The sequence below is a fragment of the Cajanus cajan genome, chromosome 5, assembly GCF_000230855.2.
Source record: "Cajanus cajan strain Asha chromosome 5, NIPB_CcT2T_4, whole genome shotgun sequence".
Lineage (NCBI taxonomy): Eukaryota > Viridiplantae > Streptophyta > Magnoliopsida > Fabales > Fabaceae > Cajanus > Cajanus cajan.
Genome location: NC_138521.1, coordinates 5,477,056 through 5,503,764, shown reverse-complemented (window position 1 = coordinate 5,503,764; position 26,709 = coordinate 5,477,056). Strand labels below are relative to the sequence as shown.

General features: G+C 30.2%; 2 protein-coding genes, 1 long non-coding RNA gene and 1 pseudogene across 3 annotated transcripts; all 4 read right to left on the bottom strand.

The window, feature by feature from the left end:
- Positions 1–283: 283 nt before the first annotated feature.
- On the bottom strand, positions 284–1,747 carry LOC145957713 (uncharacterized). The gene is made up of 4 exons (XR_014433722.1): positions 979–1,747; positions 827–870; positions 489–747; positions 284–342 (listed from the first exon to the last, which is right to left on the bottom strand). It is a non-coding gene; the product is annotated as an uncharacterized LOC145957713 (long non-coding RNA).
- A 76-nt stretch (positions 1,748–1,823) lies between these two features.
- Positions 1,824–4,735, bottom strand: LOC145957792 (autophagy-related protein 18a pseudogene; annotated as a pseudogene).
- A 1,132-nt stretch (positions 4,736–5,867) lies between these two features.
- LOC109802474 (transcription factor MYB1) lies at positions 5,868–7,341 on the bottom strand. The gene is made up of 3 exons (XM_020363859.3): positions 7,044–7,341; positions 6,715–6,844; positions 5,868–6,487 (listed from the first exon to the last, which is right to left on the bottom strand). Exons 1-3 carry the CDS (start codon positions 7,174–7,176, stop codon positions 5,905–5,907), a joined length of 846 nt encoding a protein of 281 aa, XP_020219448.1. The 5' UTR covers positions 7,177–7,341; the 3' UTR covers positions 5,868–5,904.
- Positions 7,342–18,855: 11,514 nt separating this feature from the next.
- Positions 18,856–20,772, bottom strand: LOC109802394 (transcription factor MYB1). Its single transcript, XM_020363749.3, has 3 exons — positions 20,508–20,772; positions 20,103–20,232; positions 18,856–19,720 (listed from the first exon to the last, which is right to left on the bottom strand). The coding sequence occupies exons 1-3, from the start codon at positions 20,635–20,637 to the stop codon at positions 19,177–19,179; spliced, it is 804 nt and encodes a 267-aa protein (XP_020219338.1). The 5' UTR covers positions 20,638–20,772; the 3' UTR covers positions 18,856–19,176.
- Positions 20,773–26,709: the final 5,937 nt, after the last annotated feature.

Below are 26,709 nucleotides of genomic sequence, written 5' to 3'. Positions count from 1 at the left end.
AGAAATATTATGCATAGCTAGTCATCCATCCATGTAAATAACATCATTCAGTCTCTTCATCATCATAAGGTTGATCTTCATCAAGTCTTTCATCATCAAGTCTTTCCTGCATATAAATATATTTTTTCACTTAGAAAACTTATAAAATTAATCCCCAATCAATCTCCAACAATTAACATAAGTTAAAGCTAGTTATACTGAAAAAACTTTCATAACTGGTTTGGTATATGCAAATGAAATGAATTAAAATATAATTTAGAACTCGACAAAGGCATAAATTATACCTTACCATGACCAGGACTATGGGTTGAGGCAGAAGAAGGAGGTGTCCCAGTAATACCGCTTGTGACACAAGACAATTAATCAAAATCATAAAGAGAACTAAACCTATATCTGTCAAACCTCTACAATAATTTATCAAACAAATACACTATTACATTCTAAAGTAATCTATGAAACCAATAGCATTGTTGAGAGCACACAAATACCTTAGGAGGCCGTGCAACAACAAAGGCATGGCCATTTCCCAGCATTTCCATATGAGCCTGAATTATGTAACAAAGATTTTTGCAGTCACCAGGATCTTGAAAAGGTTGAAAACACATGGTATCACCCATTAAAACCCTGACCATACGAATTAAAACATCGCCCATTTTGGAAAATTTCTTAACTAAAGGATAAGAACTATGAACTGGAGGTAACAGTAAAGTTGATTGTTTATCCATGGCAAGTAGCCGTGAACATTTGCTGCACCACCAACAAATTGAGTTTAGTAATTTGACCAAAGGATAAGAAAATCTAAAGTTCTAGAAGCTGCAAATTGAACCTGCATGATTTTGAAAATAGAGTCTCGTAGCTGCAAATCCAGTGCTACAAAAAAAAGGCAGAAATCTAAGAAAACCTAGTGTACATCTAGAATTAATACCTTCTAATCAAAAGAAGTTCCACGATTTGAAAAAAGAAAGAAAATTACAGTACCAAAACAGAATACAGACACGTTTCAGTTTGGTTCCCAAGAAAATACTGCAAAGCTATCGCTGCATACTCCTGCAATGTAAAACAAAAAGGATCTATAATAAGAAAGACTTTAAAGAGTAACTAAAAGAATCAAATGAAAATAATAAGCAACAAAGACTGTTACCGTGATATGTTTAAACACATGATGAACAGAAAAACCCCTTGCATGCACATAGCTTTTGCTCTGTTAAGTAGCGCACAGTTAAATACACTAAGCCAGATGTATTAAGGAACTATAAAACTGGAATATGTAAATGTAAAGTTCAAGCAAATTTATTAAGAAATAACAAATTTAAGTCTCCTTATTATTATCATTAAAAAACAAGTCATATAAACATTCGAGAGAAAATAAGTGAAGAACAACTAGGGAATAAGACATTCTCCAAAATCAAGTAAAAAGTATGAGAACACCATCTGTCTCTATTAAATCAGAAATAGAAACTCCCTTGAAACAGCCATGGGCTGGGCACCAAAGCTACCATCATCACAAGATTCCCAACACAAAGTTACCAGTGGAAAAGTGGGACTGTAACCATTTGACCATTTTCTTTTTTAAACGGAACCTAAAAATCCACAAAAAAATAAAAGGATATCAACCAAACATCCACATATAACAATACAAGTTACTATGATGCAACGAAAATCTGATCTATTGAAAAATCAACTGCATAAGTTACTTTCTTATTAATTAATTTCTTGGTTAAGCTTACCAAAATAAGTTACTTTAGTTTATTTCAATAAGTTTCATGGTTAAATTTATGAGATGAGTTCTCACATTAAACAATCTTATTAATTAATTACTTGCTATCATGCGAATAATACTCAGTTGTCAAAAGTTTTAAACAATCTTGGACAAAAATAGTAGAGTATACTTTATTGACCAAAATGTCAAAGAAAACAAATTAATCATGGTTACAACTATAAAAATGAATCCATAATAACCAGGAACATTCACAATTATTAACAATAGCTTCTAACACTAATTAAAGGTTCAAACTATCATGAAACAGAAAATACATGGAAATCAAATTTGCTTAGAGAGCTTAGCTTATGCCCTGTAAGCAGTTTTGGGTAAAAGTCATATCCAGGCACAGTCAAGTCAGAAATTAAATCTTCTTTAGCTAGGATAACACACTTTGAATAGAATCTGAAATCACTTTGGATTTGTGCAAATTAGGGGCAGAGTTATGTGGAAAAAGAACTAAAATGTCATGTTTGTTAATTAGGTATGCAAAATCTAAAACAAATCCTTGTATGCAAGGAAGAAAGCATTTTAAGTTTTGTCCCAAGTGAAAAACAAGAAAGAATGAGATGGAATAGACCTCTTGGAGCAAGGAACCATCGAGGGTGTTGAAGAGCCTAACGAGGGTGCCCTTGGAGCTGGTGGTGGCAAGCAAGTGTCCATCGTGAGTGAGGGCGAAGGGTCCTCTTGGAGGCGTAATGCTCAACCCTAACCTGGCCCTTCTACAGGCCAGGGCACACCAACACCATGGTGGCGGAAACGTGAGAGAGGTTGCATAGGCCCTTAGGGTTAGCAATAGTCTCAATCTTGTGGGCCAGGACCACCGCGATGCGGTCACGCTAGAGACGGACGCCCTTCACCTCCGACCGGAAGGAGAGCTCGTCAATGCACCGGGACTGGTGGTCATCCCAGACCATCACCTTGTTCGGAGCCGCCGCCCACGAAGGCGAGGATGTTGCATCGAAAGAGCATGTGGACCAGGCCCATGCCGCCGTCGGGGCCGAAGTCGCGGCGAAAGATCTCGCGGAAGGGGTCGCAGTTGTAGATGCGGAAGTCGTGGTTGGTGGCGGCAGCGAAGCAGCCGGAGTCCTGGTTGAAGGAGAGGTGGAGGAGGGTGGAGAAGTGGGAATCGAGGGTTTGGGTGGCGGTGGCGGTGGTGGTGGCGGTGGCGGTGGCGGTGGGAGGAGCTACCTCGTTGGAATCTAGGGTTTGTAGCGGTGTACGAGTGGAGGAGGGTTTGGGGATTTGAAGAGAGGGAGAGGGGGTTGCTGATGAGTGAAAGGGCAGCGTGTAATATTTTTGGAATTAAAGGGAGAAGTTTAATTTTTTTAATTAATATTTCCCGCGAGCACGAAAGGGTGGGTATAATATTAAGCAATGTTTTTTATTGTGTTGCATGATATAAAATAAGCAATAATTTATAAATTGTTGCCTAATATCAATTTTAAGAACGGTTTTTAAACTGTTAGGTAGAAAAGTGGTCACGATTAGAAATTTGTTGCTTGTTTCATATTTCAAAAACAGTTTTGTTAATATTGAAAAGAGAATAGTGCACGCTTTGATCAAGTGTTGCCTATATGTGCTTTTGGGAACGGTTTTATAATTGTTGTCAAACAAAGTGCCAACAGTTTACAAAGTTGTTGCCTATTCCATATTTCGAGAACACTTTTTTAGGCGTTGCCTAAAAACTCGTTACCTAATATAAAAAATGTTGTAGTGCTACAAAAACTGTGTCAAGCTCAGGTTGAGTGGCGTTTGGTGCTAGAGAGCATGGTGTACTTTGTCTAAGTGGCCTTGGGTGTAGATAGAGTGGTGCCTAACATTGGAAGCTTTCAACTTGATCTTCAAATCTTCTTCTTTCTTAACTTCCATGCACTTTCTCTCACTTGGCTTACCTCCCTTGCTTCCAGATCATGTTAGACAAAAAACATAAAAAGGAGGACTAAACTAATTAAAAAAAAGTTAGAGAAGAGTTGATTTAATTAATATAAATGATTGATAATTCTAAGTGAAAATTAACATCATCAACTACTCATTTATTCTTGAACTAAAAGAAGAGAATATTTATAAATTACCCTTGACATTGACTTTTAAGTAATGTGAGAATTTTATGCATACTAGAACAAATAGTAATATATATAAGGCCTGTTTGAATTAGTTTCTTTTATAAATAAAAAAAAATACACTTCTAGAAGAGAAAAATATAGGAATAAAAATTAAAATAAAATTCTTCATAAACTAAAAGTAGTATATACATAAATTAAAAATAAGATTTTGGAGAAATTAATTTGAAAGAACTCTTATAAAATAGCTTATGAATAAACTTATTTTAATTTCTGAAAATGTTTTTGAAAAATGTTGCTCGAACATACCATAACGTATTCACAAACAAGCACATGCATATTATATGCAGCCTATATATGTAGCCTTTTACCGGTAGTATTCTTATTATATATATTTTATTACATCATTCATTAAAAAAATGGATAAACTGTTTTCCTTTAATAGTGTTTTTCTTTTTCATGATTCATATCGGAATAGCATTGCCTCAAAGATTCACAATATTCTTGTCAAAAACGAAAATAAATCAATCAGTTAAGTTTTAATGTTATTCAACAGCAACAGATTGACAAGGCTTGGTGTTGGTGGAATCATTGAAATATGGAATATCGGAAAGAAGGTGGTATTATTTGATGAATGAAGCATGTTAATTGCAAAGGAAATTCTCTAACTATCACGTCCAACTAGTTATTAATTTGGACATGAAGCTAAATTTGGTGATTCTGCTGTGAATTTTGTTCTCTTGCTGCCTACTTTTTCTATTGTAGTTTTCAGGTCATTCTTTGCAAGTAAATTATAAGGATCACGGGCTGATACCAATTAATGCTGTAGACATCATAGACTTGGATTTTTGTTGGTGCCAGTGATTGTGTTGTAGGGGATGCTATCTGTTCTTGAAGTGGATGCATCAGTCATGAACATGATAATGCATGCATCTTTTAAGTACTCGTATTGTACTCCTTTTGGATAACATTTCACTGCTTTGCTAATTAAAGAAATAAAATTATTCCCTTGTCAGTTTGATTAGCACGAAAGGAATATCTTTTTCAAATAATAACAAATCACTGGACAATGACACTATCACATATATATTCCTTTTTATTTTAGTTAGAAACCTAGTTATTAAAATAAGTTATATGAAGTGATTTTTACATTTTTAATGAAGCATTATCACACTTCATCACAATTTTAGGCCAAACAAATAATTCATATTGTGGAATAATTTTGGGATATAGAAAATAAACAATAAATATTATCTGATTAAATTATTTATGAATTTTCTTAATTTTTGTTAAAACAAATACTTAATTTTAATTAAGAAAATAGTAGGCAATTAATTGATACATGTACTTCTAATGTTGTTTTGTTCTCCGCGCATCGTCCTACGTAAGTTAGAGGATCCCGATACCAACAAAACGGGAGAAAGGGACATCTGAAAAAAGCTCGTGTTATTAAACTACACAGAGAATGATCAAAAACTACGAAAAGCAGAAACGATCACTTTTCATCAATTATTACTTAATTGTTATAAAGGGAAATTTTCTTTATGTCAAAAATTAATGTCTCCCAATAAATTTGACTAGTTATCTTTAATAAAACCTTTTTCCTTAATCACATTTTTTAACAATAAGATTCGAACAAAAAATATGCATTATTACAAAAAATTTAAAATCTAGACAAAAAAAGAGGGAATATGTTAAGATTTAAAACACAATTAAAATGACTTAAGTATTGAAACTAAATCAAATATTTTTGAATTATTAGAATTGATTTAGCAATAATAAATTGCATACATGTATATATAAAAGATCTTAAGTTTGAAATCGTGTGGTAATTAATGTGAATAAAAGAAAATCTAAGTAAAATTAAAAAAAAAATGGCACTTGATAACAGCTTGAGTTTCATCAATCAAATGAATGGTAATGATAAAAAACATTATTATATGCATGCAACATTAGTCTATTTTACAATAAAAATAAACCTTTTCAGCCAAAAACATTTTCTAATTAAGAGTACATTAAAAAAGTAATTAATCCAAACATGTACGTCACGCTGAACTCTAGCTTTCTTACTTTTTCATTACTTCAGAGCCAATCAAATCCGGACTCCATGAAAGTTGTGACTGGCAGAAAATCAAAATTTGTATCATACAATGAATCACCCCAAGGGAATTGGGTGGTATCACTGGATGATTTTGGAGACAAATATCGCTTGTCAACTGTGCTAGGGTTACCATTGTCTTCAACTATCTTATTTTCATTATGACAAGATGATTCTGGCAAATCCATCTTCAGTAACTCCGAGAAGAAATTGCCATCCATCTCAAGGTCTGCCATGAAATCCAACACTGGATCCTTGTTATTCTCTGAAGAAGGAGACACAATTTTGTTATCACCAATAACATTGTTCTTGATCCCTTCATTTTGTGGAGTAATGTCCTTAGTCCACCTTGTTGCCTTAGTCTGAACAAGACACGAAACCTTATGATCTGGTGAGTAATTGGGATAGTGATGCCACTCTTTGTTTTTGAGATTTCGATCTTGTTGAACTGTGTTCAAAGTGCTTCGTGCAACACCATTTTGAAGCTTCCTTCCGATATTGGTGTTCCAATAATTCTTGATTTCATTGTCTGTTCGTCCTGGAAGCCGTCCAGCAATCAAGGACCACCTAAAATTCATACACGTACTTTTGTTATATTCTATGTATAGTACCTATAATGATTTGGTATCACTTTCAAATTAATACAATATAAGTAACATACATTCTATTCCTGTATTCATGTTTTTATAATTGGGAGAGAGAAGAAAAAGGAAATGTAAGAAACTATATATAATAAAAATATAATAACTCTATAAATTAACAATGCTGAAATATAAAGATTTTGATATACATACCTGTTTCCAAGAAGATTGTGAAGCCTGATTATAAGCTCCTCTTCATCATTAGTAATGTTGCCTCTTTTAATGCCAGGTCTTAGATAATTCAACCATCTTAGCCTACAACTCTTCCCACATCTCTTAAGACCTGCATTAAGAAACCATTGTATTAGAAAATCATTATAAGTCTAAGTGGATATAAGTTAGAAATATTTTTGTGATCTTCTCCACCAAAAATAGTTTTTTTTTTCTTTCTTTTTTTAAAAAAAAACTCAAAAAAATCTTTATCCAACAAAATCAACTGATCAATGCAAATGTGTAAGTGAATGCAATGAATTTCAATTCACCTGCTCTTTTGGGCAGGTGTCTCCATTTTCCTTCTCCATGAGTGTTAATGTATTCTGTGAGAATTTTGTCTTCCAAAGCTGTCCATGCTCCTTTGTTCAAGCCTTCCTTAGAACAACAAGGGCTCCTTCCCATCTCTTTGTGCACGTACTAGTAAATGTGACTATGTAAGTGTGGTTGATCACGAGAGCCAGTGAGATGCTAAATGTTGGCAATGCGTAGTCACGTTTGGTCTATATATAATATGCATAAATACATTGTTCTTATTAGGGAAGACACAAAAGGAAAACTAACTGGGTCTCCACCACCAATAATTTGCTAGATAAAGCATTTCCATTGAATATGAAAGATTTATAGGTTTCAAATCTGTAGGGGGCCACATTTTGCCAACGTTTTAGTGACTGAGATTATTTGAAATACAAAATAAAAGGAATTTCATATATAAATTAAATATTATGTACACCCATCTGCCATTCATAGACATCACTATCTAGCTACTTTCCATCTAACTTTCCCACGCTCCTGAAAGTTGGTTGGGCATCAAATATTGAAATTTTGAAAATAAAAAGTGAGATTGAATTTATAAAACCTAAATTTGTTTGGATTTTAAGACAATTAAAAATAATTTAACATTTCTTTTGGTAAAGAAATAAAATGATAAAAGAAGGAAATGGCCTAATCGGTTCATATTGGATATCAAACCAATACCCATGTTAGAGTACTCTTATTTTAGACCTTAAGTATTTGAAGCATTTAAAAGTATGGTAGCGTTTGATTTGGTTTCTTTCTTCTGGTTGTTTCTTTATCTCAAAAAGATGATTGATATTATAATAGTTAAAGAAGTTCTTAAGAATAAAGTAATTTTTTAATGAACAAGCTTCAATTGTATCTCTATCATGGCTGACTTTTTGGCACACCCCTTGTGCTAAGTTAGGCTACAAAATTTCAATAAAACTATTTTACTCGTGAAATAAATGAACAAAAACTTATAACATGGAATTTTATTATAACAGCTAATTAGAAAATTTTCTTCTTTTACATAGAAGTTGAAAAAGGTTGGACCAAGCACTACTAAGATTTGCTTAACAATAAATACTAAGTTTAAGTTATTTTAGTGAAAATATCTTTGTAAAAAGGTGTAATATAAATTGCTTTGAGACTGGAGTTAGAATTCGTGAATGTGTTGGACACAATGTACTTAACCAATCAATTAGTCATTGTATCTTGTTATGTCGTTAAGACAAGTTAATTTTCTTTTATTCTTCGATTTTTTATTTAATTATTTAAATTATCTTGTATATATTTTTACTTATTTACTTTTTATTATAGTTTAGCCTTTAAATCTTTTTGAAATCGATTGAAGTTAATAAAACAGATTAATTGAATTGCAACAACCTGTTAAATGTACCCCGTTTAAGACTTAGCTGAGATATATTACAGCTCGATCGTCAATCTCCTATCACTATTTTTTTTTTTTACCTATTTATAGGAATCAAACATGATACTAAGAAGGTTTATAATAACTTACTCACTCTAATCAATTGAGTTAAAATATCAACTGTCTCTAATTATTAATATCATTTTTTTATTTATCGTCTTAAGAAATTAGCATAGATAATGATGGCTTATTGATTAACTCTTTGCTCTTTTGGAAATCAAATGAGTTGCGATATTTGTATTGTTGGATTAATATTGTCTATATATTTTCTTTTCCTCAATTTTACAAGCTCCTAATAAAAAAAACAATATTACATTTTTTTATTCCTCATTATAAATATCAGTTCTTCGTTTATTAAATGGTTAGTGAAATTGTGACAACCTATTATTACAACTTTTTTCCCCCATTCTTTTTATAAAATTCAAACAAAAATAGAATATATGGGCTCTTAATATCAGTTATTTTTCTTGGTGTAAATAATGTTAAAAAGAAGACAAAATACAGTGTCCTCAGTGTAACAGCCATTGCCATGGACATTGTGTTGATCCAACCACTTGCTGAACCAGCATCCTCCGCCATACCCTAATGCAGAGGGCTGAGTCCACCCATTCTAGTCCCTTCTGTTTACACCCTCCCCTTCCCTTCCCCCAAACACCTTTTAACAATGTGCATGTGGTCAACCCTAGTGCAGCAAGCGCGTGCGCGTGTAGGGTCGAAACACTTCACTGTGATAGAAAATGACATTCCTCTCTTGTCCCTCCTCACGCCCTTCACGTTGGAGCATTCCAACAAACACTTCACCACCTTCATGCCTCTCTTCCATGTTGCATGGTGGAGTAATTCGTAAAATTAGGGTTCCCTCCAAAGCCTTTCATTTAGACAAAATTAAAAATTAAAAAATAAATAAGGGTTTGATGAGGTTCGGGAGACCGCAAAATATATAGTTAATTGGGGTCGATGGTTCTCACGAATTGTGTTTGGTCTTGCCTCCAAGGGGTTAAATGTGTTAAGTGTTAAATTTTTCAGCAGTGTATCAACTATGTCAAGTAGTAAATGACAAAAATTTAAGTATCAAATTATTATGATTCTTTAATCTAATTTTAGTACTAATTATGAGATCTCAAGAAATTAATTTTTTTAAAGAATTGCATAAAAATTTAGTAAAAAAAAAAATTTAAAATAATAATTGAAATTTAATTAATAAACACCAACATGGATTATTTTTCTAACTTTTTTCATGTAAATCCTTTCAAATTCTCATTCAATTTCATAAATTAATTAGTTAAATATTCGATAGCCCTCAAATTTACATAAATCCTAATTATTTAGACAAGAAATTATCAGTTTCTTTAGAAAAATCTCAATTTCTTAGAAAGTTTGTTAAGCAAATTGACTAATAAGACTTGCCTTATTTCTAGTAATAAGCATAATTAGCATTTTTGTCTAGATTGTAATTTTAAAAGGTTTTCCAATCTCAGATAAAATTATAAAAAACATGTAGTAGATGATCCAATGACAACAAGTATTAAGAGAAAATCCCAAAATTTAATTAAATAAAATCTTTATTGAACGAGAAAAAGGAATTACATGAGTTGTGACAACTACATCAACCTCTAACAATAGAGACTCAGTTACTTATTATAACTAAAGATTTTACACAAAAGGAATAGAAGATCTTCGAGGGATCTGTAATTACAAGATTTCTCTCACTTGTATTCTCTCCACTATAAGAAAAAGTCAAATTTCCCACGGATTATTTCCCACAGACCAAAATCCGTCGAAAATTTCCCACGGATTTAGATCCGTGGAAAATTTCCGACGGAATTTCCGACGGATTTAAATCCGTGGGAAATGTGACACCCATACTACCCCAACACATATATTGTAATAATGAAAACTTAACAAAAACAATTTTCAATTTCGGTAAAAGGGTTCACATGAGAATCTTCAAAATTGTTCTTCAATAACCACAACGATAAAAATGAAACGTGAGAGTTTACAAATGATTTTCAAAAATAATATTTACAATTCTAATTCCATATAACAATCTATGTCCTAAAGAAAATCCTCTGCCCCGATGTCACAATATCAGAGCATAACCACAACTCAACCGTTAGCATTCTAGATGTCACTCGTAGCCGGATCTTCCTCACCTAAAATATCCACAAATCGCACGGTGAGAAAAGAAAACATCTATATATATAGCACATAAGAAAACACAACATATTATCTCATTATAACTTAATATTCATAAATATTTCAACATATCATATTTTAATCAATCATACATCGTCATCACGTCATAATTCTCAATCACACCAATCATCACAAATCTTGCACTTCACACTATGCCAAGGTCACGCTACCCATTTAACAATCTCAGGTCGTGCTCACCCCTAATATAACACTGTGCCAAGGTCACGTTATCCCTATCCCAGGGCCGTGCTCACCCTTGACATGTTAACCAAGGTCACGATACCCACGTAACAATCCAGAGTCGTGCTCACCCCTGATATAACACTGTGCCAAGGTCACGTTATCCCTATTCCAGGGCCGTGCTCACCCCTGACATGTTAACCAAGGTCACGATACTCATGTAACAATCCAGAGCCGTGCTCACCCCTGATATAACACTGTGCCAAGGTCACGTTATCCCTAACCTAGGGCCGTGCTCACCCCTGACATGTTAACCAAGGTCACGATACTCATGTAACAATCTCGGGCCGTGCTCACCCCTGGTCATAGGTGTGAAGAACCACAATCACATCTCATTCACATCCACATCCACATCCACATCCACATCCACATCCACATCCACATCCACATCCACATCCACATCCACATCTCAATTCCACAATACACACACAATCCACACAAAATGGTGATTCAGATACCCCTCAAGTAATTCATCATCTAGATCATCAAATAATATAACAATAACATTCATAAACTAATATAACAAACAACAGAATTATCAATTTAATATAATTTTAACGTAAACAGTAAAATCCCCAATTGTTCCAAAACCTAACTCACAGACACTTTTCTACAATTTCGTTCTCCCTCTCAGATCATCATTCTTACAAATTATTAGCATATCTATAATCCTCAACACATACAGAATCTAATGGGATCCTCAATTTCTCAAACAGAAATCATCCAATTTTTCACAACCTAACTTACAGACACTTTTCTATAATTTCGTTCTCTCTCCCAGAGCATTATTTTTACAAGTTAAACATATATTCGTAATCCTAAATATATATAGAATCACATAAGATAATTAATTCTCCAAACAGAAATAATTATAAAATTATTCATAACCCTAAGGGCTCTTCCTCTACCCAATTCCATCATGTAACTCTACATATAAATAATCTCCTTTTTCCCTGTACCTGGATAAATAGGAACTCGGGCAGAACCTCCTCCTCTTTTTCCTTAAACAAGGATCGGAACTAAATCTGGGACAGAACCTCATCCTCTGAGTTCCTCTTGGTCTTCAGAGAGAAGAAGAGGAACGAAAGAGAGAACAGAAGAGAAGAGAGAGTGAGAATGAGAGGTGTGTAGAAATGAGAGGATTTGAGACCTATTTATAGGATTTTTCGCCCACCTACTACTACGGCCCGTTCCAAAATCGGAACGGCCCGTTCTGGGCCCTTCAAACTTATGCAAATTTTTGAACTGGAACGGCCCGTTCCAAAACCAGAACGGCCCGTTCCCAATCCCAGCAGAACGGCCCGTTCTCCCTCCGGAACGACCCGTTCTCCAAACCAGAACGACCCGTTCTCCCTCTGGAACGGCCCGTTCTCCAAACCGGAACGGCCCGTTCTCCCTCCAGAACGGCCCATTCTGATTCTCAAATTTTGGGCCTTTAACTTATTCCAGAACGGCCCGTTTCACTTTTGAAACAGCCCGTTCTGGGCAACGAATTGGGCCTACGGCCCATTGAAAATTGGGCTGTTACAGGAAATTTCTGACGGAATTTTCCACGGATTTATATCCGTCTGAAATTTACGACGGAATTTCCCACGGATTTAAATCCGTCTAAAATTTTTGACGAAGTTTCCCACGGATTAAAATCCATCTGAAATTTCTGACGGAGTTTCCCACGTCTGAAATTATTAAATAAAATTTAAGCCAATTATTTTTCAAATGCAACCAATCCTAATCGCATCAATACACACAACAATGCACTATATAATATTTTCATTATTATATGGGTGTTTTCAAAATATAAATAAGATAAATATAAATCAAAGTGTGTGAGGTATGACTTATATTACCTATATATAATTATATGTTTAGGTTATTATAAATTATAAACTAATTAGCGTAAATGTGTTTTTTGTTACTTATCTTGAAAAATACCAACACATGACGTTCAAATTTAAGAATAACACATCTTTTCTTTAATTTTTAAAAATCACTCATCTCTTTGAAAATAACGTTATTAATTAAATAAGGGGGAAAAAGTTAAATTATGTTCTGCAAATCATATATATGTATCTATCATTTATTTCTAAATTACATCCAATACTATGTCATTTTGATGAAAACTTTCATTGATCTTCAATTTTGAAAATAAGATTTTCTTCAATTCATTTTTAAAATTATTACTTAAATTTAATATATTTTTTTAAATCACAGTGTGCATGATATTTAAAATAAATTTCAAAAAAGTTGAAATAATGAAATAAGAGATCAAATCTCATTTAATTATTAATATTTGTATTAATAAATTATTTTCTCTTAATAGTATATAAACAATATTATCTTATATAAGTAGTTGTATGTGTCACTTAAATAAATAAATAAGAAAATTAATACTCACTTAAAAATTTGAGAAGAGATACATGTATGACGTTATTGAGAAAAACTTCAAGTAGGGGTTAATGGAATTTTTTCTAGATTAAATCTTCTTTATTTAAAACTTAAAACATTAAAGTTAAAATAATTACACTAAATAATTATTTTTGTTCCTAATAACTGATTGATTTAAAAATCTCTCTTTAAGTTGTAGTAATTTCTTAAATTTACATTTTATTGATTTCTGAATTTTATATTTAAGTAAATCAGTAAAATACAAAGTAACGAGTATAAATATGAGTATTTAAAACTTCAATGAATCTATATATAGAAAGTAGAGATAAAATAAATATGAGTATTTAAAACTTCAAAGTAACCAGTAAGGTGGTCCAAAGCGTGCTTCTCAGAACTTTTTTACATGTGGGCTCAAATCTCAATATCCAATATGAAGAGAAAGACTCAATACTTTCACTTGTTCTATTCTCATACACTTTGAGTTGTGCTTTTTATTCTCCTTACTTTGCTCCATTCAAATTTTCCTTCTTTATCATTTGAAGAAGAAAAAACATCAAAATATAAATCAAATATTTACGAAATATAGAATGAAAAGAGGTTATTTATTTCACGCTAATATCATAAAATTATTTTCTTTAAATAAATTGTATTAAAATTTAAAATAAGTAACTTAAATCTACCAAAAACAATATATATAATTTAGCATGTGTGAAAAATAAATTATTTTCTCCAAACTAAAAATTTCAACTTTAAAACATTTAAATTTATTTATTTAAACAAAATACTTTAAAAATTTTAAATCAAAATTATTTAAATTTTAAATATTTTAAATTCTTTAAATTTTAAAATTCCTCATCTTGATAGGAAATTTTAAGATTGTAATTCATTTTGAACTGAACTAGTATTTTAACTCATAATATTGGTAAAAACCCAAGTCCCACATCGACTAGAGATTAGGCAATTGAATAGTATATAAGTGGAAAACAACCCTCACCTTATAAGCCGGTTTTGTAGGGTTGAGTTAGGCTTAAATCCACTATTCTAACATGTTATCAGAGCCATTTAGATCCACTTTAAAAATGGGCCACCCACCATTGATGCATGCCTCATAGGCATGAGGGGGTGTATTGGGAAAAATTCAAGTCCCGCCAATCCTAGACCCTTAAAAAGGGTCACCCACCATTTATCCACGTACCAAGCCCAATAATACTGGACGTGAGGGGGTATATTGGGAAAAACCCAAGTCCCACCAATCCTAGATCATTAAAAAGGGTCACCCACCATTTATCCACGTATCAAGCCCAATAATACTGGACGTGAGGGGGTATATTGGGAAAAACCCAAGTCCCACATCGACTAGAGATTAGGCAATTGAATAATATATAAGTGGAAAGCAACCCTCACCTTACAAACTGGTTTTGTAGGGTTGAGTTAGGCTTAATCCACTATTCTAACACATAAAGTGCATAGATTTAATGTTAATTATATAAAACTAAAATTTATAAAAGTTATATATGCAAAAAAATACTATATTTAAATATATATAAATTTCATTAAAAAATTTTATAAATAAATAATTTTAAAATTATAAATTATATTTTAAATTTATGATAGATAATTTATATTGTGACATAAAATTATTTTTAATTATTGATCATTTATTTTTAAATATTAAAATTTAATTTATGAATAAATATCGTAAATATAAGTTGAAATAGACAAGAAACTAAAATATAATTAAAAATCTCTCATTGAAAAGAAATCCCTGAAAATAATCCAACGGTTAGATCAAATTATTTTCAAATTTAATTTATGAATAAATATGATAAATTTAATTTGAATTAATGAAACAAAATATTAAATTATTTTTAAATTTGCAGACTTGATTTATCATTAAAAACTTTAAATTTAATGGTTAAATCGTTAAAATTTGATGTAAAATGTGAGTTATTGAATGAAGTAAATTTAGGTATACTTACTCTTAAGTAAATAGATCCCCTCCTTTATATATATATATATATATATGGAGCGTATCAAGTGAGAAGTTTTTATTGTGAGAAGGTAAGAAGGTGGAAATATAACCCTTAGATTAATCAAGTGAGAGAAAATTTGGGATTTAATCAAGTGAAAGAAAATTAATCTATTCAAGTGAGAGAAAATATAATTGCATGTCTATTCAAGTGTTGAATTGAAAGTGTAAAGATCTAGTGAATTGTTACACAAATGGTGAAAATTAAAATTTTATTATCCAAATTAAGAATTTAAAATTTAAGAACTTTTAAAAAATTTTAACCAAACAAAGAAATTTTTTTTTTAGTTCATAAACATGATTTACACAATGTTTCAAAGTTGACCCTCAAAAACTAATATTGCTGGTGGGATATGACATGACTTCTACTAATGAAACTTTATTTTAACAGCAACAATAATCAACCTAAGAGTATCAAGTTGGCTCTAAACAAAAAATTTAGCAAATGAAGAAGATTTTAAATCAAAATATTTTAAATTTTATGAATTTCAAATCTTGTCCAAACCCCAAAAGATTTACGAAACCTCTCAATTGAATTATCTGAAGAACATTTCTTAATGCAATAATGTCATGATAGTTTGTTATATACATTAATATAAATGTTCTTACATAAAGTAATTGATTGATTATTTTTAAGAAATTTAAAATAAAGTAAAAGTTAATTTATGTTTATTTATAATTAAAAAACTTATTTTAAAAGAGAAATAATAAACAACTAGTGTTATGAAAAGTCATTTAAATTTGGTTCTTATTTTAATCGAGTCTTTAGATAAAAAAATATATATATAGTTTAAAAGGAATGAGACATCATTAAAGATTGTCTGTCAAATTTTTTAATAAAAATTAATTATTAATAAAGTCAGTAGATATTTTATAATAATAATAATATAACTATAAAGAAGTACTCTTTTCAATTTTTGATTATTTATAAAAGCATAAACAAATGAATGAAAAACTAAAAAAAAAAAAAAAAAGCGATTATTTTAAAAACATGATTCTTTTACGGAAGAGAGAGAGTGAGAAACTTATAATGCTTTAAACTTATCCAATTTACTAGAATTAAATCTTCCCATTCTATTCCTCTTCGAATTTGAGACAACTTTCACCAGAAATTGGATAAGTTTTAATTAATAAGTAAAATGTTAATGTCTTTAAAAACACTTATATATGAAGAAAATAAATTTAATTAAAAAGTAAGCATTTATTGTATTAAAAATATAGTAGCCATTTAACACTTATTTTTTTGAAAAGTATGCTTCCCATTTTATTTATATGTTAATTTTACTTATCTTATTGATTAATTTGTCCGTAATTTATTATTATTCACATCTCTCTTTCCATTTCTTAATAAATATGTAAAATATTTAAAATTAGGTTAAGATAAAAGTATACTTCCTATGTTCTCTATTACAAACAAAAAAAATATACATTTTTTTTCTTAAATATATATAAGCAAATTTAATTATTTTTGTATCATTTAATGATATTTTCTCTAAAATATTTATTTTTTAATGCATGAATTTTTATTACACTACTTCTTTTAACATTTATAATAAGAATAATTTAGGAAGAATCTTATAGAAATAGTAAAATTTAATGTAAATAACAACTTTCTTAATATACGTAAAATTAATTATTTTGTTTATAATAAAGAACAAAAATGAGTAATTGAAAAAATAATAATTAGTGTTGTCTTCAACTTTTTAAATGATAGATAAATAAAATTCTGAAAATTTAAAATTTAAAATAAAAATGGAAGAGTAGTAATAGAATATATTTAATATTTCTTTAACTAATATATTTGAAACACTCGTTAAAGAGATGACCCTAAAATTTATATATTAACTATTCAGTTCTCATTAATATATTGATCTATCTTTTGATAGAGTTCTTTTAATTAGTATATATACTTAGAGCCCTTTGATTCAAAATAAATAAAAAGCCCGTTGGTTCATTTTTCATGAACAAATAATTTTATAAAAAAAAACCACTTATAAAAACTTTGTTTAGAAAAAAATATCAAAAGATAATATTTTAAATGCATTTTAAAGTCTTTTAACAAAAAAATTTATGGTTTTGGTTCAAGATTTTGAAAATATATTATTATTTCGCTAACTTATTAAAAAAAAGTTGTTACAATAATAATATACAAATATAGTTTATATTTTTATAAAGATTAAGAATATTTTTTATATATTTATAAAATTATTTGTTTCAAAGTTTAAGCACACGGATTCTTAATGTCTCAAATTTGAGTTTTAGATTAGATAAAAACAAAAAACAATATTGATAAGGACAATTTTAATATAATCCAAGTTTCAAGGGGTACTAATTTCGATGAAATAGTAAGATACTCTCACTAATATTATGGGAAGAAAAAAAAGTATGAATTTTTTTAAAAAATTGAATAGTATTAAATACTCGAACCTAAAGGTCTCGATTGAAATTATATTGGTTGGTGAAAGTGTAATTACGAGAGAAAGAAAATGTTTCCTTATTGTGTGAGATGTATATGCAAATGGAATTGAATTCTAATGGTACGTAGAATAGATGGATTGGAAAGTAAAGCCTGGTATGGCATTAGAACAAAAGAACTAATTATTAATTAATTGCATAGGCAGTGGTAGGGACACTGTTTTAATCAATGAGCACCAATGAGTATTAAAACTATCTTCTCTTTTGGCTATATTTGCTTTCACATGCATCGTTACTGAGCTGATCCATGACAGCAATCATGGCTTTAGAAAATTGCTTTGGTAGCGACGTATTGGTGAAATTCAGTGACCCCATAGCTGATATTTATGACATTTAATTAGTACTACACACAGCTATGCCACAACTAAGATTATAGAACCTGGTACGTAAGTAATACTATTGTCTAGCCTTTAACCTAGCTACTGTACCAACAAACTTTCTGATTCTATTAGAATGTTAGGAGAGAAGTGTAGGAAACAGGTGCATTAGTACTAATGTTGTTGCAGATTCAAAACTCTTCTTCAATTATATGTTGCACATTAATTTTGGCCATAGATAAAAGAGAACACTGTGACTGTGAGTACTCCCAATTCTGGTGCACTTACAACTGTGTTAGTGATCATAATATTATAAGTACAAATGGTACTTTTCCTTGAAAATAAATCTATGGCCTCAATTAATATAACAGACTTTGTTTTATTAGTTATTGAATTAAACATTAGACTATTCTCATTCGGAATAGAACATATGTATATATACTGATGATGATGATGATGGATGTGTGAAGGTCCTGGAGCTGGATGCATGAGTTGATGATGTGTAGTGGTTACACCCTCTGGTTGTTGCACATGTGCATGATTTTTTTTTTCTTATATATATAAGCATACATTTATACTCAAATATAAAAGATAGATATAAGTTTTTTTTAAGTATATATTTTAAACTCAAAAGTTTTTCCTATACCTTAGTCTATGGCGTCATTCTCATTCTTTCGATCTCCCTAAATTTTATGCAACAAAAATAACACTCAAATACAATGATAGACCCGAACGTGACACATCAAAGGGAAGCAAAAGTAATTGCTAAACGGAAATTGTAGTAAAGAATCCAACATTTTTGTTAAAAGTAGATTGCACTATCTGGCTGAAATAATGTTATTGATTTTGGATGAACATAAGGATTGGTACGTGAGAGGGAAAAAGAAAAAGAAAAAAGAGAGAGAGAAACATAGAAGAAACCCTGGATTTATAAATCTAGCTAGCTAGATGCTTAGTTAGGCTTTCCATATATAGATGGAATTTATATAAATATAACACTCCCTAAGCCCTCGACCTTTTTCATCTTACTGCAATAAAGAAAACCCCTTGATTGATCAATCATTTTCAAGTCCCAGAAAGGAAGCCATCCTCTTAAGCTCCACATCCAAAAGGGTTTCCAGAGAGTCAAATTTCTCTGGCAAGAGATGGTGACAATGATCAGAAGGTGGTGATGAGCTAGGACTGTTGGTTAAGCCTACATTGTTAATGTTGTTATGGTCTTCTTCTTCCATTTGTGGCAGCACCTTTGAGTTGGAATCATCACCAATATTCAACAAATGGCTTTGATCAATATCAATGAGGAAATCAGTAAAAGAAGCTTCATCACTACTACCCTCTACTTTATTTGAGGGAGTACAATTCTCACACACTCCATTATCCAACATTTTACTATGTTGAACTGCCTTAACTCTCCTAGGACGTGGAGCTTCGGGTGCCACGTGCACTTGTTTGGTCTCTTCTTCATGATGTTTGCGCTGAAGAGATGAAACATATGATGATGTTGGCTGCTTCTGTAACTTCTTTGACAGATTAGTGTTCCAATAGTTCTTGATTTCATTGTCTGTTCGTCCAGGTAGCCTCTTTGCTATCAATGCCCATCTATATAAACATCATAAATCATACATAATCTTAACTGTTGACCACAAGTCATACATACTATGGTTTATACATAGTAATGCTTCCAATTAAAATTTCTAAAATACTTTATATACACTTATTTTTATATCACACCTGTCTCTTTTTTTTTTTTTTTTTAACCATTAGGACTGACCTACTAATTGAGGGGTTAGGATAAATACATAAAGATTAAGTTTGATTACTTCTATCGTAATTTTTTTTTTTACTAAAAGATCAAAGACACATCTCTTCTCATCTTAATTACTCTCTCTCACAGGAAGTCTTTTGAACTAGGATAATTTGTTGAGTAGAATATTATATATGTAAAAGTTGAAAAGTGAAATGAAGACATAAAAATTATTACCTGTTACCAAGAAGAGGATGAAGTCTTATAATCAAATCCTCTTCATCCACGGAGATGTCACCTCTTTTTATACCAGGCTTGAGATAATTCAACCATCTTTGTCTGCAACTTTTTCCACATCGCTTTAAACCTAGAGACATTAATTATTGTACACAAACAAAAAAGCCAAAGCCTAGTTAAGAAACAATAATAATGAAACTGAAATGGTATAGAAATGAAGGAAAAGGGAACACGCTCCAATACAAAAAAGAATGAAGGAAATTCATTCACCAAGAAATTTCCACCCACTCAACTCAAGTGCCTCCTAGACTCTTGTACTTACACTAAATTAATGTGTGTATACATATGAGTGGGACATGAATTAATGCATGTAATTATAATAGAGAAAATGAAAATATTTTAAACCTGCATTTTGTGCAACCTTCTGCCATTTGCCTTCTCCATGAATGGCAACATATTTGGAGAGGGTTTGATCTTCTTCACGAGACCATGCACCTTTGTTTATCTCTTTGGGACAGCAGGGACGTCTACCCATTGATCTTCTTTACTAATGCTTCTTCAATTCTGATATATATCGTACTCAAATTAACACCTAACTAGTTCAGTGCCACTGCCACTGGCACGCACAAAATATGGTTCTGTATTGTTACAAATGTCATCGGTATCTTAGGAAATGTTGTACTTTCATTCCGTATCTATTCAAATTTTATAAATATATATATATATATATATATATATATATATATGAGGAGGGTTCAAACGACACCGGTGTAACTTTTACTAAGTGTTACACCGCTCAATAACTTTATATTAAATGTGAATTTTGAAAATCCAACCGTTAGATTGAAAGTTCATATATATTAGATCATATATGTTAAATTTTGTTAAAATTGAACAACAACTTGAAGGTAATCAAAGTGTTCATATTTTAGTATATTTTGAAATGTATATATTACGTCAATTTTTTTATATGAAAATGAAGTATCAAATCATCTTAGATTAATATAAAATTTGACATATATGATCTAAAAGATATGAACTTTCAATCTAACGGTTGGATTTTCAAAATTCACATTTAATATAAAGTTATTAAGCGGTGTAACACTTAGTAAAAGTTACACCGGTGTCGTTTGAACCCTCCTCTATATATATATATATATATATATATGAGGAAAGATTCATTTACTCTAGGAATTAGTCTAGTTAGATTTACTCCACTTAATAACTTATATTTGACATCAAACTTTAACGTTCCAATCGTTGAATTTAAAATTATTAATACATAAATAAAATCTATAAATTAAAAAAAATTGAAAATTATTTATATTTCATTTCATTAATTCAAATTGACAGATAATTATAAAATCATTTTATACGTTGATTTGAATTAATGAAATGAAGTATCAAATGGTTTTCAAATTTTTTATAAATTTGCAGACTTGATATATTTATTAAAAATTTTAAATTCAACAGTTTGATCATTTAAATTTGATATAAAACATGAGTTATATTGAATGGAGTAAATATAGGTAGATCTATTCTTAGAGTAAACGAAACTCTTATATATATATATATATATATATATATATATATATATACATATATATAGATGAAAGTTATAATAACACCGGTGTAACTTTTACTAAGTATTACACCGCTCAATAACTTTATATTAAATGTGAATTTTGTAAATCCAACCGTTAGATTGAAAGTTCATATCTCTTAGATCATATATACAAAATTTTATATTAATCCAAGATGATTTGATACTTCATTTTTATAAAACAAAATTGACGTAATATATTCATTTAAAAATATACTAAAATATGAACACTTTGATTACCTTCAAGTTATTGTTCAATTTTAACAAAATTTGATATACACGTATAAAGTGATATAAACTTTCAATCTAACGGTTGAATTTACAAAATTCACTTTTAATATAAAGTTATTGAGCGGTGTAATACTTAATAAAAATTACACCCGTGTAATTATAACTCTCATATATATATATATATATATATATATATATATATATATATATATATATATTAAAAGAGTTATCATTACAAGAAATATTACATATAATGACACACTACAAATATAATATGTGTATGTATAAATTTATTTGACATATATTTATACATAATTTTAATGATAATTTTGAATGTTATTCAACAACATATATATGTGTCACTACAACTCATACCCGCATTTATTAATAATATAAGATACCAACATATATTGCATTATAATATATGTAAAAGTAATTTTTAGTAATAAGTATTGAATCAGTATAAGACAATTTTTTTAATGCATATATACATATTTGTCTCAAATTATTTGTCATTTTGAAATATCAATAAATTATTAACTTTTTTTGAATAATATCTTTAAGAAATAAATACATTAATAAATATTAATTGTAATGGTACAATATAGTTAATCATTTATATAGAATAAAAATATTTTAGTCAAACAAAATTATTTTATCATGAAAATTGGTATAATCAATTATTTTTTTTAGATGCGCATAATATTTTTAATGAAAAATGAAATAAGACAAGTTGAATATTAAATTAATAAGGATATTTGTAACACCATTTTTTTTCTTAATTTTGTACATTTGTAATATATGTAATTAAGATATATATTTTGTGTTGTTTGGTTGTTTTTAACCTTGTGGGACGAAAGTTAGAATTTAGATAATAACTCTAAGCTTAAGTTATAAATGATATAACTTAAGTGTATGAAAGTTGGCTTGTGGAGGGTTAAGCTATATAAGGCAAATTCTAAGAAATAAACTTCATATGTTCATAATTCTAGAATCTTATAGAGAAATTAGAGATAAGTGCTCCAGGACTAATAGAGTCTGATCTTCAATCCAATTTCATCAGAAGATCCCTTTTGTTCCCCTGGTTACTAGTTGGTGTGGTAGAAGCTGAGAAGTTGTGAATCTTAGAGAGAAGTCGTCATATGAGAGTTTTAGGTTTTTTGGGTTCTCTTCCTTTCTTCTTCTTCTTTGGAAGATTCGAGATAAAAGAAGCTTGTTGTTTGATTTCTAAAGTCGTGTATGGTGTTTTCTCAAATTGATTCATGATTTGGTAAACATTGAAATTGAATTTTTAAGGTGGAACATTTGTGTTTTTTGTTCTTGGTGAAAAAGGAAAGATTCGACGATTTGGCTAGTGTATTGATGTTGCTTGTCTCATTTTCTTCAATTCATGAGTTGTGTCTTGTTATAATTGGAAGATTTCGAAGTTGCATGCAAAAATTCTGGCGTGGGATGAGAAGAATTGGAGTTGTTAAGTTGAATGCTTGAGTTGTTGTTCTTTTCTTGATGTATGCATGTTTTTTGGTAGCTTCGATCTAGTTGTTGGTAGCCCTGATGAAGATTGAATATAGTTCATTATATATTGATATATAATGATATATATGATGATGATTTAAGTTGTCTAATGTTGCAAGTCGCCTATTGTCATAAGTTGCTTAAGTTGTATGATGTTAGGCTTTCAGTCGTAGTTGTGTTAATTTGTTGATATGTTATTTTATTTCATAAGTTTACCCTTATTTTTCATGTTGTTAGATTGTAATGATCATACTTGGTACAATAGTAAGACAAGATTTGTAACATCCTATTTTTCTTAAAATTAAATATTTTATTAATAATTTTGATATTTTATTTTTATTAATAGGAGTTTTTTGGTATTTATTTAACTATTTGGTATGTTTTGAAATATAATATAAGGTGTATTATTCTTGGTTTTATTTAAATATTTTTATTAATTAAATTAAAATGGAAGAAAATTAGTAACTAAAGTTAAGTGTTTTAACTAGAAGATTAAAGAAAGGTTAAGATTTTTAAATGAGTAGTTTTCTAATTATACCATTTTATGCTTTTGTTTTACATATGCACTTCAAAGCTTGAAGAACAGAAAAAAGAAGGAAATCACCTCGGATATATGCATCCGTCTTCTTTTGCTTACCAAGGTAAAAGGAAAGTGAGAACCTTCACTTTGGGTGTGAGATTGTATGTTGGATACCGAGATTAATTAACCCCCAATCTTGTCTCTGTTGTATGTCTATGTTTGAGGGATTTTTTCAAATGTGTCTTTATCTTTTATGTTTCTCCTTTTATGTCCTGATTGATATAATTAGTATGTATGTGTGGGTAATGTTTAAGTTTTGCTTGTAATTGCATATTTTGGTGTTCCTATGGATTCTTATGGGAAATCCTAAGGGAATGAATTGGTAGTTGTATGAGAAGATTGTTTAAAGATGTAACTGCATGAATAAATTGTACTATTTAGAATGTTTATTTGGTGATTTAAAACACTTTCACCGATTGTATAAATAGATTGATGATTTGGGATGAAAATACAAAAATTGCATATTACAGAGTTTCTGATCACAAAAACCATGTTGATAATCATTTCTAGCATTGAGCATCATGGTGGCAGAGAGCTAGAAGTGTTGTTTGTGAGCAATAAGTCAAGGTTACTATATGGAAGCTTTGCACTAAACGCCTAGCTTGACGCTAACTGTCAGTTGCCCAATTGTGTTCTCTTCCATTTTTGTTTAATGAATTCTACTGGTATGATGTGAATCTTATGTTACTTCTCTCTTGTGATCTATAAATGGTAGTGATGTTATTTCTTGTGCTATTCAATGTTAACCTTTAATGAATACAGTTGCGTTGTTGATTGTTATATTGAGATAGTTGATGATTATGTGATATGAGATAAGTTGATATAGTTAAAATGACATGATGAGGTCATTTGATAATGAGACATGATAATGTGATATGGTAATGCATAAAGTCTTGATATACATGCATCATATGCATAAATGTTTTAAGGGTACAATGTTGAATACACTGCCAAGGAAGACACCCTTTTGCAAAAGATTGGAAATTAATTCTTGGGGATAACTTGCTTTGTAAGTCCTAATATTGCCCATTAATTGCATGGGATGTATCTTGTGCAACTCAACTATCCCAACTAGACCTTGATAGTATATCTTCCCAGTGAGAGTGTGTAGAGGGTGTGTGACCCGACATATACTCTTAGACTACTTTATGTGTGTTGTTGGCGACAATACATCATGTGATATTTTTACTGGTGTCACATGCATGTTAACATGTAATTCGGTGTCCATTGCATAATTTTTTATAATGTATCTGTTATTACTTATTATGTTATGACTGAATAACCATGATGATAATTATTATCTCTGTATGTTATATCTTGTTGTATGTCTTGTTTGTGTTAGACTAATTGGTTTGCATTCTTGCACCATGAGCCAATGTGAGATGTTTCTCATTGCCTTTCTTTTGTGTTGTTGCTCTTGTGTTTTTTGTAAGTGATCATCAACATGGTGTTGAAGATGTTGGTGATAAAACTTGGTCCTTAGTTATGAGTTATGTTCTGATAGAACATGTGATATCAGGATGTAGTTAGGACTAGTTAGAATTTAATTCATGTTATTTAATTTGAGCAATTTGATTTTAATTTATTTGTAATTTTGTTATTTTTGTCAAGTTTAGTTTACATTAACAATGTGATTCTCTTTACGTATATGGATTTTGAGCTTATTATCTCACATGAGTATTTTACTTAGATATCATTTATGTGTTATGATATGCGGGGTAGAGTGTTACAGGATTAGGTTGACATGTATGCTTGGTGGATAGTCATGTTGGAAATGGTTTTTATGTCTTTGTTGTACTGTTCAAATATAATAGTTGTGTAGGAACGTTTGACTGACGCTTGGGGTTATGGTTTTAGTATTCTATACTAGATGTATATTTGTATATATGTATAGGATTTTTATTGTAACCTCATAAGGGAATTTATATTTTAAAGTTAAAATTTAAATGGGCTATTTCATGTTTTTTGCACCTTATACATATATCTATTACATGGATGTCAAGGTACTGTCGCATGATAACCTTAGAATAGTATATTCTTTAAGATTTTTGCTACGTTATTTTTGTGTTATGTTAAGTGTAGTAACTTGATGGGTCATTACAATATTTTAATATAGATACACTAATACACTAAGATAAATGAATGTAGAGCTAAATGGAAAAGAAAAGAAAGAGTGATTAATGTTACTTTCTCCATTCTATTTTATTTGATATTTTAACGATTTTTCTTTGTTTCAATTTGATTGTCATTTTACAGTATCAATGTAACTTTAAATATTTTTTTAATTATATCTATTGGGAAAAACTCAAGTCCCATAATCTTAGATCATTAAAAAAGGGTCACCCACCATTTATCCACGTACCAAACCCAATAGTGCTGGACGTGAGGGGGTGTATTGGGAAAAATCCAAGTCTTACATCGACTAGAGATTAGGCAATTAAATAGTATATAAGTGAAAAATAACCCTCACCTTATAAGCCATTTTTGTAAGGTTGAGTTATGCTTAAATCTACTATTCTCTGATGGTATCAAAGTTATCCTAGATCCTTAAAATGGGCCGCATATCTTAGATCATTCAAAAGGGTCACCTACCATTTATCCACGTATCAAGTCAAATAGTGTTGGACGTGAGAGGTGTAGTGAGAAAAATCCAAGTCCCATATCGACTAGAGATTAGA